The sequence below is a fragment of the Brachyistius frenatus genome, unplaced genomic scaffold (genome assembly GCF_029030835.1).
Source record: "Brachyistius frenatus isolate BFR_SWC_R1_liver_20210118 unplaced genomic scaffold, ASM2903083v1 Contig_66, whole genome shotgun sequence".
Lineage (NCBI taxonomy): Eukaryota > Metazoa > Chordata > Actinopteri > Embiotocidae > Brachyistius > Brachyistius frenatus.
The window spans coordinates 186,012-201,847 of record NW_027210665.1 but is presented as its reverse complement, the minus strand read 5'-3'; the positions used below and the strand labels follow the sequence as shown (position 1 = coordinate 201,847).

Here is a 15,836-nt window from a genome sequence, read left to right as displayed (position 1 = left end):
GGAGAAGTTTGAACCCACCACAGCCAGTCTGACTGGGCTTTGAGTGATCGGACGACAGATCTAGAACAAATAGATCCTACCTAAGACGATGTGCAGGGCTGCGGTGACTGGATCTCTGACTCCATGAACAGAACAGGAAACCACATCTGTGGAACCTGTAGAAATAGATACACAGTTAATAAAAGCACATCGCACGCTGTCCAGCAGTTTCATCATCTGGATGAGAATATCCTCTCTCTCACCGGCAGGGATGATTCCCAGTGGCAGCACTGGTTTCACCGGTTTTTCCGGAGAATCTGCATCCAGTTGAGCTCTGAGGACCAGAGCGTGACACAGCTCCGCCACCGAGCCGTCCCCACCAACACACACGATCCTGATGGACAGGTGGAAATGGGCTGGTGTCAGGGCAGGTGGACAGGTGGACGGGCAGGTAGAGACGGACGTCTCGGTCACCCAGGAACAAACTACTCTGAGCTTTTGGAAGACATTTGGGTGATCTTGGAATTTCTGATGGCTAACAGGAATACCAGTGAAAGCGATTTATGATTTATAATTATAATTATTACAACAACAGCAGCACTGGAAGTGTAGTCTTGTGTTTCAATTTATATTAGAATTTAAAATTTTGACAACATTCATGTAGAACAGTTGAACCTAAAAATGTGAGTTTTCTAACTTCTACTCTCTGATTGGTATAAAACATCATTGAATGTTTGGATTTTTCTGATATTGAACAGGTGGGGGATATTTTTTGTTTGTTTGTGTGTCGTTACTTTTATTAAAGAAAAGTAAGAAGGTTCATCTTCGGTGTTCCTGTTTTGCAGTAAATGGAAGGTGGGCACAGACTCCGCCCCCTCCCCCTCCCCCTGTGGATGGGATTACCTGGAGCTCCGGTCGCCACGGTGACAGCCAGCCTAATTGGCAAATGTAGGTTTCAACCAAATCCTCACCAGTGCAGCCTCACACACACACACACACACACACACATACGCACGCACGAACGCGCGCGCACGCACACACACACACTCTCAGCAGCTAGCTTAGCAACGCTGAGCTAATCTTCTCTAAGCACATTAAGCTTTATGAGGGCTGAGCTCAAAAGCTGCTCACACACACACACACACACACACACACACACACACACACACACACACACACACACACACACACACACACACACACACACACACACACACACACACACACACACACACACACACACACACACACACACACACACACACACACACACACACACACGGACCCTCACAGATAGAGTGATGAGAGTTTGACGATGAGTATTTCTGGACTTGTACTTGTTGCTGTTTTTCTATTTCTTTCATGAGCATAAAAAGTGACTCTCACTTTAATAATAACATGAGTTCAGTCTGTGTTTCATCTCACCTGTGTGTGCTTAAATGTGTGTGTATGTGTGTGTGAGAGATCTGTCTGGGTCAGTGTGTTTTAGTGTCAGCCTCTGACTGTAAACTGCTGTTTTAACGATCTGCTTCAGTTCAGTCTGATGTCGACGTGTCAATAATGTCACAGATTAAACATGTTAACTCTGATGTCATCGCTGGACCTTTTTCCCCTCGTTCATCTTTAACATCATGTTATTTTTCCACTGGGAATTAAAGGGACTTTTCAGTGCAGTGCAACTTAAGTTGTACTTATTTTAAATCCATTATATATGTTGTACATGATAGGATGCCGACTTTTAGCCTTGATCTGATTCGCTTTAGCCTACTTCAGCATGAGATCATGTAAGCGGCCATCAAGTGCACAAATGCAGCCGGACGAAGTATTAAACTCACATTAATTTGCTAGTTGGCTACAGCTGATAAAAATCTGCCTGTGACAGTTTGTCCTCGATTCGCTTCAGTAAAAAGTCTCCAACTCTGTTTAAAGTGAAATGCAGATTTCTTAAAAAATAAATAAGATTATTAATTTGGCAAAAACAATCCCATTTTCCTCAAGAAACACACATTTTCCAAACATCATTAGTGCCACCAAAACACAACAAATAAGAAACTCCTACCCTAACTGCAGTTTTTATGGTACAGTAATATAACTTTTAAGCTTCACAATACTTTACAAAAAATTAAGGTAAATTAAGAGTCTAGTTGTGTGGCAAATATAATAATGATATGTATTACATAACAATGTGTATTGTGAGAGACTAAAGACGACTAAACATCATATTATTTAATTTAAGTAAAAAGAATAACATCAGAATATTAAAATAAACATTTTATGCGTCATTTTACTCAATGATTTCTGCTGACTTTGGTGGGAAAAGAGCTGCAGGTTCCCAATCATCTTAAAAACACAGGAGTGAGAGGCAGACCACTGACCCATCATATTCATCCAGTTTGCATTCCTTCATCACGGAGAGAGCGTGACCTTTCCTCTCTGTTACTGGAGAGACAGACAGACAGAGACAGACAGAGAGAGAGATACAGAAAGACAGAGAGAGAAAGAGGTAAAGACAGGGAGAAAGTGAAAAAAGAGAGGGAAGCAGATGGAGAGACATTGAGATGGACGGAGATAAAGTGTTCATGCATGTGTGTGGTCACATGTACTCAAGTGTGTGTGTCTGAAGGCTGCCAAAAAAAAAAAGAAAAAAAAGTGGGACAACGGATATCACACCATCTGCTGAGAGGACGAGAGAAGAGGAGAGGAGGAGAAAGAAGAAAAGAAAAGAGAGGAGAGTAAACAAGAAGAGGAGAGAGGAGAGAGAAGGAGAGAGGAGAGAGAAGGAGAGAGGAGAAGATGGGAGGAGAGGAGAGGAGAGGAGAGGAGAGGAGAGGAGAGGAGAGGAGAGGAGAGGAGAGGAGAGGAGAGGAGAGGAGAGGAGAGAGCAGGTTGTTACCCTCTGTCACAACAGATGGGCTAAGCTCCGCCCACTGTATCAGGTTACCTAGCGACCAGAGACTGCCATTAACTCTGACCTTTGGTCCTCCTCCACACACACAGACGCACACACACACACACACACACACACACAGATTTCATAATGTCTTCTGTAATATCAATAAAGTTATAACTGTTAAAACCTCTGCAACAGTAGTTTGGGCCACACAGAGTTTTACTGTTATACACAAATACTAATTGACAAATACTAATTACAAAAAATAATAAATTGATCTGATTTCCATATTTGTGATTAAGTAGGTAAACAAGCCGTTGCACGGACGGACCTGTGATTTCAGTTCGGACGTCGGCCATCCTGAAGAGAGGAGCCACGTGTTCTCTGTAGATGTGAACGGCCTCCTTCTTGTGGCTGCTGGGGTTGATGAACACCTTTAGATACCTGGGACGAACGCTGAACCCTACACACACACACACACACACACACACACACACACACACACACACACACACACACACACACACACACACACACACACACACACACACACACACACACACACTGTCAGCATATCCATTACAGGTTTGGGTTTTGATGAAAATGAAACATGAAAAGGAAAAAAAAAGCCAGTGTCTTGGGTGCAATGTTAATGGGCCGTCAGAAACCTGAACTCTTTGACAATTTATTTGAGTGTATATTGTTGCCCTTAAAATTAAAAATGAAAAGTGTCCATATGCTACTTTTAGACAGCAATTCGGTTCAATTTAATTATATTATATTATATTTTATTTGACTATGTCTATGTCTATGTCTATGTCTGTGGCTATTTGGTTACTTTGGGTTCTGGGTAATTGCGATGGGTATTTTTTGAGACTTACAAATATTTCATTTTAAGTTATTAATGGGTTAATTGAATTAATAATCAACAGATTGCTAAATGATGAGGAAAATAATCATTAATACAGATCTGCAGATGAACACGGATCACAACACTCTTATCCTCCCACTTTACAAACTTCGTCTACGGCTTGAAGTCCTGCCTGCGACTTCAGTTTGGATCAGAAACCAGTTTGTATTTGTCACAATTTCAAACCAGTGAGTGTCTGGAGATACTGATTTGTTATGTGGAGGTGTCCTGTATGATGCAACATATTCAGAATATTATTTACATCTCCAACACTGGTTGACACAGTGTATGTGTGTGTGGTTTCATACGTATCGACTCCAAAATACACACACTCTGAGGCCCCCTGTAAAGCTCATCATTAGGCAGATTTAGAGACCGCATTATGAATCCCCAAAGACCAGCTCAGATCAATACACACACACCGGCTCCATTATCCAGCTCCTTTCTATAATCTGCTCCCAAAAGGCCGTGACCTCGCCCTGTTAATGACCCCGCACGCATACACACAGGGCACCTCCTGCCATCTCTCCACCCCGTCGCTCTGGCCGGGTTCTCCTGTGCTCCTGTGAGGAGCCACCCGACACCTCCGCCATGCCTTCTCTCTGCTGGACCCCTACCATCACCAGAAGCTCCACCCCAAAGACAAAATGTAGGCCTCGAACCAACACGACTCCACTGCAGCATTTTAAGAGAGCAACCTGAACAAAACTTGAATTTCTGCTGTGATTTATAAGTGTCACATCCTTCAGATTGGTACGAGATGCTTGCAGCTGCCCTTTGCTTCAGGGTCCAGGATGGTATGAGGAGCCGTGGAGGTAATGAGGGTTTGGGATGAACTAACCAAGTTGGTCACAAAAAGCAGTACCAGGACGCAGATAGGCACTGACACCAAAACTGGCACTGTGATCCGATGCTTTTTGTATTAGCCCGCTTCATCCAAACAGTTCCTGCAGCTGCAGATTCAGAGGAACTGAACGAAGAACTAGTTCCCCCTTTTTAAACCCACAAATATTCCCACTCCATCTGAAGCACCATGCAGATCAGGCAGAACAAATACAAACAAACTACAGCAGCTCTTGAGTTGTTTCCTCATGTTAGAAATGCGCTTCCCCTGAGTCATTGTAACCCAGGTCAATTTACCCTCAGCCTAAATACTAAATAAATTAGAGGTTAATCAAATAACAAATGTAATCTAGAAAGGTAAATAACAAAACATTAAAATATTAGGAGAATACAGATTATCATTAATTAACATTAATGCTGTTTAACTTTTGGTACTGTTTCTTTAATGAGTACAGCGCTGCTGAAAGAAAAAAAGAGCAAGAGAGAGAGAGAGAAAGAGCAGGAGATCAGATAAAGGAAGAAAAAGATGGAGAACAGCAGAAAGTTTTGAATAATATAACGATTGCTTTTCCAAAATTCTTGGAGGAATTCTGTTTACGCTCAGTTTTGTCGCTGGATTCTGTTGTTTTTTTTTGGTTGATTTGAACAAAGATTTGGTGAGTTTAAAAGTTTTTATACAAAAAAGATATTTTTCTTTGAAGAAAAGGCAGACGGACACGTAGATGTAAAGAGGTCAAGTATCCGTCATCTAATCTCCCGGCCTCGGCCAGCAGCAGGTTGCTATGGCGCTGCTGAAGCGTTGAATTTCTGACTTAAGACCGGGCCGCTGAATGCTGTCGACCAAAACAGGAAGCGTTTTTTTGTTCAGACTCCATCTGAGGTCAACGGACAGTCGCACCGAGTTCAAGCTTTTAAACATCAATTATTATCAGACTCTTGGCACGACTGAGCTTTCAGCGTGTCGTCATTTCGTCACAGAAAAAACTTAAATGGCATCAATTCTGATAAGTGATCAAAACTTCCGAACATTCACTGGCTTCAGCTTCTCTCAAAGCTTTTTGTTTTATGTCCCTGTAGACTGAATACATTCACAGGCTACATGGTCTGCAAGCCATTTAAAGACGTCACGTGACATTTTTATAGACGAAACTGTAAATCAACAACGAAAGTAATCATCACGTTCAGCTTTTTCATGCAGACTTTTTTTGTTCATGTCTGTCACTACTTCAACAATACAGATTTGGGAACTGCAGACTCCAGCGGGAACAAACAGCTTTCTCCCCCCAAAAAACTTCAGAGAAACAGAAAATCCACTCAGATGGTAAAAGTAAACACAGCAAGGATGCTTCTGGAAATCCCTGCAGCAGTTAGTACGAGAGATCCACTGCCACTGGTCGCCATGGCACCTGGTTCGCCTGCCTTGATGCGCGCATCAGCCTCTATTTCCTGCTGCACTTTCACCTCGATGGATCGATATTATGATGGCAGATGTGCCACGTGGCAGAAAAGAACACTTCTCTTTCACACTGTCATCTTTTCATTTAAAAAAAAAAAATCTTTTGCATGTTTGTGTCCCTGTACGTTTACCAAGCAAGTGTCCACACGTTACTTTAATAATAATAATAATGTGCTCTTGAAATAACAATATTGCGGCATTGACCAGGTGTTTGTTGGTCAATTGCTTTCCGTTGCCTCAAGATAGCAACCCGACCACACCTCATCCTCTGATGGCAAAGAATTTAGCAGAATCTGCAAAAAAAAAAAAAGCAGTTGAGTACAATTCACCTTTTTTTTCATTCAAAATGAGCATATATCTTTCATAAAACAATAAAATAAATGAAATGTATATATATTTTTATTCCGATTTTACACAGCGTCCAAACTTTTTTGTTGAACTGCGCTGTAGTAGCAATGCAGCAACTGAATTTGTCTCCGTAGAATAAGCAAGTACAGATTGCAGCTCTGCGAGGCTGCGTTCAGGCACAGCAGTGCCTTCAGCTAAATGCTGCTCACACGCTCAGTGACAAAGCAAACATGCTGATCGTCTGCAGGGAAACGGTTTACCATCTTAGTTTGGCACATTAGCTCGCTAGCATTTGCTAATTAGCACTTAACACAAAGCGTAGCGGAGTCTGATGGGAATGCTGTTTGTTTATCAGGTAATCACGGGTACCGGACAAACAAACTGTAAATTTGACCTGATTAATTTTGCTGGATGAGAAATGAAGGGATTAGGATGTTATTAATAATCCTGAAGAGGACCGTGTATCTGATTTAATTGCAATACATCCCATATTTAGCTACGAGAAGTCAGCGGGATACATCCTCTGTGATGGATTTAATGCCAATCGACATAAAAGTCGTTGAGATATTTAAGTGTGGACCAAAGTGGTGGATCGACTAACCATCCGTCCAATAATGGCAACCCGTCAATTCGGCCCAGCAGGACGCCGAGCGGCCGTCCCCTCACGAGGTTGGCAGTTTGAATGTTTACAGCTCTTTAAACTTCCCTCTGATGTGGAGTACAGTAACTCTCTGAAATACAGATAAACTAAAATTGATACCAGGCAGGTTTTTTTTTTTTTTTTTTTTCCCCCTTCTCATAAGTGATGTTTGAATTGTACTAAAAATAAAGGCAGCGTGTAGGCGTTTGACCTTTATGTTGAGTGGGCATGAATGTGTGCTGCTGGATATAAAGTTTGTTTCCTGACAAACTAATAAAGCCTTCAAACCTGAATATGAAAGAGGAGAAGAGAGGCAGGCAGGCCTCTCTCATCAGGTCGCTATGGAGACGCGCGCTGACTTTACGGACACTCCGGTTAATATGTAACACAGAGCTGCGCGCACACACACACACACACACACACACACACACACACACACACACACACACACACACACACACACACACACACACACACACACACACACACACACACACACACAAGGGGCCCATAAAGCACGGCATCCTCTTCCAACTGAGCCTTCTCCTCTGTTAAACTGGAAGGCGACAATAATAACAGCTCAACGTTTGTTGCCTTTCGATCCGGCAGATTTTAGAGAATAAAATTGTTATTTTACAGGAGAAAAGTAATTAGTCAGAAGATTAAACACATTTTCTTGTATCTGTTTTACATCACTGTAAACAGTTTTGGGTTTTAGACTGTTGGTCAGAAAAAACAACACTTGAGAATGAAATCTTTGATTCTAGGAAACCTTTTTTTTTTTTTTTTTTTTTTACAATAGTTTGGCATTTTGTAGACCGATCTTTTCATAAGAGGATTATCCACCATAATAATGGCTGTTAATTGCAGCCCCTGCCATTATAATACAATTATAAAAACAGTCCTTTTATTATTATAATTATAATTACATTAAAATTATTATTACATTACATGAAGGGTGGCTTTTGACACACAGCTCCACTCTGGATCTGGCTCTTTATCAAAACCTTTTCATCTCTCGTCACTCTTTTTTATTAGCAACGAACATCGGAAGATCCCGTACAATTTTAGTCGCCTGTTGTTGTTGCTTGTAAATAAAAAGACGCATCGCGCTTTCAGCGGCTCCGTACGACAGCGAGCGGACTCTGAGTCTCTGCAGTTCAACAGGGACCGACGGATTGATGACTTATCTGAAGAGAAATGATGTCGATCTTACTCATCAAAGACTATAAAGAGACTTCGGACGACACCGTCTGTAAACAACTTGCGTAAAGCCTTTTTGTGTGGCCCTAAAGAGAGACTTTGATGCCTGGAGTTAAACAGTTTATTAGTTAACAATATTACACTGTATTACACTGGGTTGACACTGTCGGCTTGACCTCGTGACACCGTACAGTGCTGCCCGACCGACGCCACCGGTCTCGCTCGTGAAGCCACACATTTTTGGAAACTGCGACTTGACGTGGGATTGACAAGACAATTGATCTGGGAGGAGTCGCGACGGCACCTGGCGGCCAGGCCGCGCTCGGTTCGGTCGTCCCCCGAGTTCCACCGCCGCCGCTGGCCTGTCAGTCTGTTGTGCTGTTAAACAACTGCAGTCAATCCATCCCGCCGTCCGACTTGCGTGTATGGGAACCGACTCTATACAGCACCAGCGTTCGCCCTTTGTCCATCTGACTTCCATTCACTTTCTGCACAGACTTTCTGCAGCTGCTGCACACAGCAAACGGCACAGAATGACGCCGTGGAAACGAGAAGGGTCTGCTCTCTGTTCGACCATTGTGCTGCTGAATGTTTCGGACCTGGAGGTTAAGAAGTGGCGGCGGCGGCGGCGGGACTCGCCTGATCCGCGACGCCGTGATTCTCTAAACAATACGCTTTTCACACTGACCTCTGGCTGGAAAATAGGCTTAATGTCCGCGCGGCAAGCAGAGCGGACGATTGTGTTTACCTCTCTCCCTCACACACACACACACACACACACACACTCACGCACACACTCCCCCCCCCCCCCCCCCCCCCCCCCCCCCCCCCCCCCCCCCCCCCCCCCCCCCCCCCCCCCCCCCCCCCCGTCCACCGCGGTGTGTAAAGTCACAAAAGCCGTCACAGTTTGATGTGCAGTGTGACCACTCGAGCTGACACACGACCTGAGAGCCATTCATGTGTGCGAGTGCGAGGCCCGAAGGACAAACACTTGAAGAAGTTGTGACTTTGCAGCGGGGCCCCGTGGGTAATCTGGTTTGACGGACAGACAGACAGGTGACCAGCGATAACATGTCAGATCAATGCCATGGTGAAAGAGCGACAGGTACCGTGTGTGTGTGTGTGTGTGTGTGTGTGTGTGTGTGTGTGTGTGTGTGTGTGTGTGTGTGTGTGTGTGTGTGTGTGTGTGTGTGTGTGTGTGTGACCTTTTGACCTCCTCATTTATTGATAGCTTGTAACGTCTCTGTCGGAGTCTACGTAGTCGGACGAAGCGAGACGAGCCGCAATGGGAAGTGTGTTAGTGTGAGTTAAATCCAACGTTTCTTTTGTGTATTAAGTGTCAGCCAGGCCCCGCCCACTACGGTGCACCTGGAAACCAGCGTCTGGGAACGTCCGTCTGCAGCGACACTCAGAACTTTATTAAAAAGGCTCCTGACAGCAGGCGGTCGCGTCGCTGAGGACGTTTTTTTTTGGGGGGGAAACTTAATATATATATATATTTTTTTTTACAAGAACCGTGTTAAACATGATGATGTCTGGCAGACAATGCTGAGGGACATTTTTGTTAAGCTTATGTTATGCTTGCCTTTACTGACACATTATCAGTCGTTTGTGAACGTGCTAGCAAGGAGCTCGCTGTTTACATCACCGTGTATCAAGCAGACAATCAGCATTTATTAGGAGCCATATTTGTCCAATATTCTTTTGTCTTTCTGAAAAAAATGTCTCTCTTTAGCTGCTAAATGTTTCACTTTCTTCCCCAGCCAGAGGGGGAAAAAAACACATGAATTTCACATGTGCCAAAAACTGCTGTGATCACATTTGACCACACATACATGTGATTGTGCACAACGGTTGCACACGCGTATTCTTGGAGACAGTAATTTAGCTAATCTCTCTTGCAGACAACATGATTCGAGTGCTGACAGTATGTTACTGAGTACTGCTGAATGTGTGTGTATGTGTCTTTGTTCCTGTGGATTATCAGATTAGTGCTCCTGCCTGATGTCACTGTGACTCACCTCATTAAACTGAGTGTTGAGCAGGCTGATAGAAAACAATGAAATTTTAATCTGAGCATCCAGCACTGCTTCTGGCTAACCAACTGGCTCACCCTCGGATGGAGGTCATTCGTGGAGACACGGTACACAAACGTCTGTGTTCGATATCCCAGCGTGCCTCATTTTGGGGTTGGCGACACGCTACCTGACCGTGTCTGTCAAGAGTATTGATTTAAAAATATCAACAAATGTTTTCAAACTACCTCAGAAGTGAGGTAGATATTTTTGCTGGGTTTGTGTTAACAGTGTTCGAGAGAAAAGTCCATTTGAACTTGTAGCATTCACAATTTTGGAATTTTCTAATTTCTGAGTTCACGAATCGCGACATGTTTTAGCGTTTAACGAAACGGCTTGGCATATGGAAGTATATATTTTTTTGTTGGCTGTTAAGTGAATATAATTTTAGTCATATCGAGTTTTTATTTGTAACTTCGAAATGCTTCAAAAAGTGTTCCAGCAGCCTCATCTTTTTCCTCTGTTATTATGCCCCTTGAATTTCTTGCATTACAATTACTTGCCTGCCAACTTGCTAAATTGTTAGCCTCTGTGGGTTCTAGACAGCCTCCATGTTGCTGTTGCTTAGTAACGGTCTTCTCACGACTTAATCACTCGAACGCCGAGCATCCAGTGCACACAGCTTCCCATGTCGTAACTGCAAGCTCACTGGTTCCATTTCAAGGCAGCGTTTGACTTTGACTGGTGACCCATCATCCATCTTTATATACAGTCGATGGTCCAGACTGGCTCTCTAGCTATCATGTAGTTATTTACTGCTGCTGGTGTGACAGAAGACAATCTTCAAGAGGATTTGGCTCTCGATATGCTAAATACGTATTTTGCTTCAAAGAGATATTGTTTATTTTGTTCGCTGTCACAAGTCAGAATCCAAGATATACATTTTAATTCGTTCATTCTTTCATCTATCTGTGTAATCTGTTAACGATAACAGTATTACTCAGCAGTGTTTGTGTATAATCGTCTTACAGTGTTACGCTCACAGAAGCACTGACTCATGTTTCCAGTGTTTCAGCTCTTATGTAACACGAACCGTCAATCTCTCCGTCGGCCTGGATTATTTCACGAGTCTATGAGAGTGAGACTTCATGTGGGGCCGAGGAGGCTCCAAACTGGGCCCCCAAGTTCATCTAAATCAGAAAAAAAAAAGACATACTCCCTGTGACTAACCATTTCACTATGTAGAAGTTTTAGGTTTGATTTGTAATACAAAAGTTGTATTAAAATGACATTGATTTGGTTTTTTGTCCTCCCAAAAAAAATGTCAATATTTAAGGGTTCCTTGTTCAACATCTTTACAGGATAACACGGGAAACAAACCACCAAACCCCTCATGGTTAATAGTGTCAAAGTGCTCCAACCAACTGAGCTCCAACACCAACTTCTCCAATTACTCTTGATGATCCAATAATATTACTTACGATAGCCTTTCTTTTTGATGTTATTCGCTGAAGTAAAACTACCAGTTGTCTCTTCCTAAAGGAAATAGTGAATGATTCCCAACCTCTGAGAAGCTTTCTGTTGTTTTGTAGCGAAATAATGTCACTATAAAATGAAAGTATTTCAACGAAAATTTTCAACAACCGATGTTGAAAATGAACAAACTCAAAAAATACACAAAAGTCACTGTATATTTCTTTTTTTTTTTTTGTGCGTGTTACCTGCGAGCAGCTCCTTCAGGGTGTTGTACCAGGCGTGTGTGTGCTCTGCCGAGGCGTTGTGGAGGTGCAGCGTGTCCTCCTCCAGCCGCCTCCCTCGCCTCTTGCAGCAGAAGAGAGCCACGCCGAGCACGGCTCCCCCCGACTGCTGGGCCGCCGACCGCCGCCGCTTCACCTTCACCGCAAACACGTCCTGCAGCAGCATCACACCTGGCTGCAGCACGCACGCATCACCTGCAGAGAGACAGGCAGAGGTAACGACCAAAACACACACGAGATGCAACAAGTGCATCTGACAGCTTCGGGGGTCGGAAGGTGTTTTTGTTTCTCCTTAGAAGGAGCTAGGCTAGCAGTTTCCACCTACTTCCAGTCTTTATGCTAAGCTAGGCTAAACATGTGCTTCGACAGCAGGTGAAACTGAAACTGTTGCTACATCACGTCATCTGATTCTGAAAAAGATGCCAAAAGCGAATTTTTCCTGTTATGTTAAATTGCTTTCTTTTTTTTTTCAATCATTTCTTTACATTAAGTTAACTTTAATATTAGCTGAAGTTAGCTGAAGTAAGCATGACTTGGAAACTTTTTATTTAACAATTCTGAATTTCTTGTACTTCATTACGAGACAAGAAGTTTATCTAAATAACAAGAGGTTCAACAGCAATATACTATCTCCAGTTTTATCAATATATAGATATTTATCAATACTAATATATACAGTATATCATGAAATAAAACAGTGGTGTCTGTAAACAATCGCAATTAATAAACTCTGTATCAAGTTTTGAATTTTGTAAATGACATTGTACAGTATGTTCTCATGTTTTTGTCCACCCTCTCTTGTCAGTCAGTCAAATATGAATGTAAGATATTGCTGCTGGTTACATAATATAATTTACTGTGCTAATTACTAATCCATTGATCAGTGGAATGTACTTTAGCACCTGTCGATCAATCAGCGTAATCAGGGACGAAAGGCGAAATGTGATTGGTCCGTGGCGGATTAATCATCCAATCCTTTGAGGATAATGTCAGCAGAGCTCAGACTGTAACTCACAGTTACATAACACACACACGCATTTCATCCACCGTATGTCTGTTATAAACTGAGCAGATACGTCATAGTGAGCCTGTTGCCAGGTTCTGTTAATGGTCTCCATAAACCACCATACATTTTTTTTGTAAAATTGCAAACAAGGTCAATTAGCCCTTTTTTTTTAAACAACTTTTGACTAATATCATTACATTTACATATTTATAAAACTTTCCCAGAACCTATGACACATTTTTAATGGATTTGTTCATATTCAAATAACCATAAAGTCTTTCGTCCAGCAAAAAAAAAAAAAAAAAAAATCGAAGTATTTGCTGGTTTTAGCAACTCAAATGGGAGAATTTTCAATTTTTCCATTAAAAGGACAGATTTAAAATTTGTCCAGTCTGCCTTAAAACAGTCGTCATGTTAATCATATGAACAAGTTGTTCTTGCTGGAATCCTTTTTCTTGTTCTGATCGTTAAAAAATCTCTCAATGATGGGGGAGCGAAATACAGTCAAAACCTCATTTGAAGCCAATAAGAGGCTTCAGCAGTCTCGGTTAATGAAATCAAGTCGATATCTTCCAAAGTTACAGAGCGTTTTAGTAAAAAAAATTCACTCCTTGTGTTTCCCTTTTGAGCTGCAGAGGAAGGAAGGTGTCAAAAGGGAAAATTCTTTACTGAACTCACAGATAAAACGTGATGTATTCAATGTCGACTGATAACGATTGCCTACTACAGTAACTTCAGATACACTCAGAAGATACTTTTTCACAAAATGGGGTCTTCATCAGATGCAGTGACAGCACATCGGTGATGGATCGGGATCTTTTAAAGGCCGGTATGAACAGGAGGAACGACTACAGGCTTCTAATCTAAGACCTTTGAAGACTTTATAATAATCCGATACCCTGTTGAACAGACATGGAAATCTTTTAATCAAGAAATTGATCCGTACATTACGTGAAAATGAAACAAGCTCTACTTGTTTGTGTTTGACATGAAATATTGCTTTTATTTTGAAGCTTAAAGTAGCTTCTGGGGAAGGACACATGTCACAGCAGGTGGACAAACATCTGCACATGAAAAAACAAACTCCAATTTAATCATCAGATATATTCAAATCCACAGAGATTCTTATTGTAAATATTATTTATCCATCCGGATTTAAACCTCTGATGCTTTCAATGTATGAAATACTGTATGTGAACTACGTGTGACCTATTTTATGTTTACTTGGTAACAGCTATTTGTACTGAAGCAGGTTTAATCTCCTCTGATTTATGTCATACTATGAAGGCTGGCCATATTTTATATATTTATAATATGCATTGGTAACAGCAGGGGAGGAAATGAAGGAGAAAAGAGCACTGCAATTTAAAGAGAAGGCATTATTTTATTACAACGTAATAAAACCAATTGTATCTGGATTTGGCTACAATATTGAGTCATATTGTTTCAACAGTGCTGTTATTATGGAAAAAGGTGCATTTTGTATTGTATTATATTTTGAATATAAAAATCCCATAACTGGTTCAGGAAATTGCTTGAAATCTTCAGCCCTACATCAAACGGTCGAGGAGCGCATCACGCGTTCACTTCAAATATACATAAAAACAACACAGCTGTGTCAAATTGTCCAATTTACTCTTAATGTAGAGATGGCAGAGTGAGAAATCCTGATAGATCTGTTCGTTCAGAGGAAATTAAATGACAAAAAGAGACGTCACTCTGCTGCACTGACAATATTTACAAACTGGCAATAAACAATAATATGAGCAGTAAACAACAAGCAAACAACCGAACACCTGCAACAAAATCCAGAGTAAGCAGCTCAGAGAGGACAGGACATAGTTATAAATGATGATGATAGCTGATTAACCCCCCCCATTCTATGAAATACCCTCCTGCTGTTATCAAACACCGCCCGCCCCTCTTCCCCCGGTGAGGCCAGCGGCCATATGTCGGGGTCAGAGTTTGTGTGACGGTGGTCTGTCTGTTGTTGTCGCTTCGTTCTCCGCTCACTGCGTTCAGCTGTTGTCAAACATATTCAGAGTTATTTTTTTCTGCTGAGTCAGGAGGGGAATCTAAACAGACGCTTTAATGACTTCACACGATGAATGTCGTTCGCTCTGAATGCCAACGTGTGGTTAAATAAAGCCACTTTGTCCCGGTGCTGCTCGGAGTGTGTTTGTGTGCAGCCAAGACTGTGACTGATCTCACAACTCAGTTTATTCTTTTATCTTCTCGTATGTTAATGTAAAGTGTTTGCAGGAGTGAAAATTATTCGCTCAAGTTAAATCATTTGAAATATGATCAAATGTGGACTTTGCCTCCATTTGAACCAATCGGAGCAAAATATGCATTTTGCCTTTCTCGTCTGTTCTATTCACTTCATACACACAAGTTTTCCAAAAAAATAATTCGTAGAGATTATATGATTTCTAATCACAAAATAAAAATCAGCGATGCCTTATCGTTCACTGAATTAATTAACGTACACCATTTTAAAGCTGCTTTAATAGATGTTTTAGCCACATGGAGGCAGAATCACCGGTAAATTTAAGTCAAGTCCATTTTTTTTTTTTCATGTCGCCCAATAATGCATCACAAATTTGACACAAGGGACATGAAAATCAGCACACACACACACACACACACACACACACACACACACACACACACACACACACACACACACACACACACACACACACACACACACACACATTGTACTTAAAAGCTCAATTATGACTCTAGAACATTTGTAAACAAAAGGAAGTTAAGTGGAGGAAATGTTT

General features: G+C 41.8%; 1 protein-coding gene across 2 annotated transcripts in view; it reads right to left on the bottom strand.

The window, feature by feature from the left end:
* cerkl (CERK like autophagy regulator) overlaps nt 1-15,836 on the bottom strand; it is a 29,731-nt gene that overhangs the window by 8,032 nt on the left and 5,863 nt on the right. For both annotated transcript variants that reach the window (XM_069706915.1, XM_069706916.1), the window contains exons 3-7: nt 12,006-12,236; nt 3,201-3,332; nt 2,355-2,418; nt 243-373; nt 81-155 (exon numbers count right to left, since the gene is read on the bottom strand). In XM_069706915.1, the coding sequence (XP_069563016.1) occupies nt 81-155; nt 243-373; nt 2,355-2,418; nt 3,201-3,332; nt 12,006-12,236 (633 nt within the window). The remainder of the gene's footprint in view (nt 1-80; nt 156-242; nt 374-2,354; nt 2,419-3,200; nt 3,333-12,005; nt 12,237-15,836) is intronic.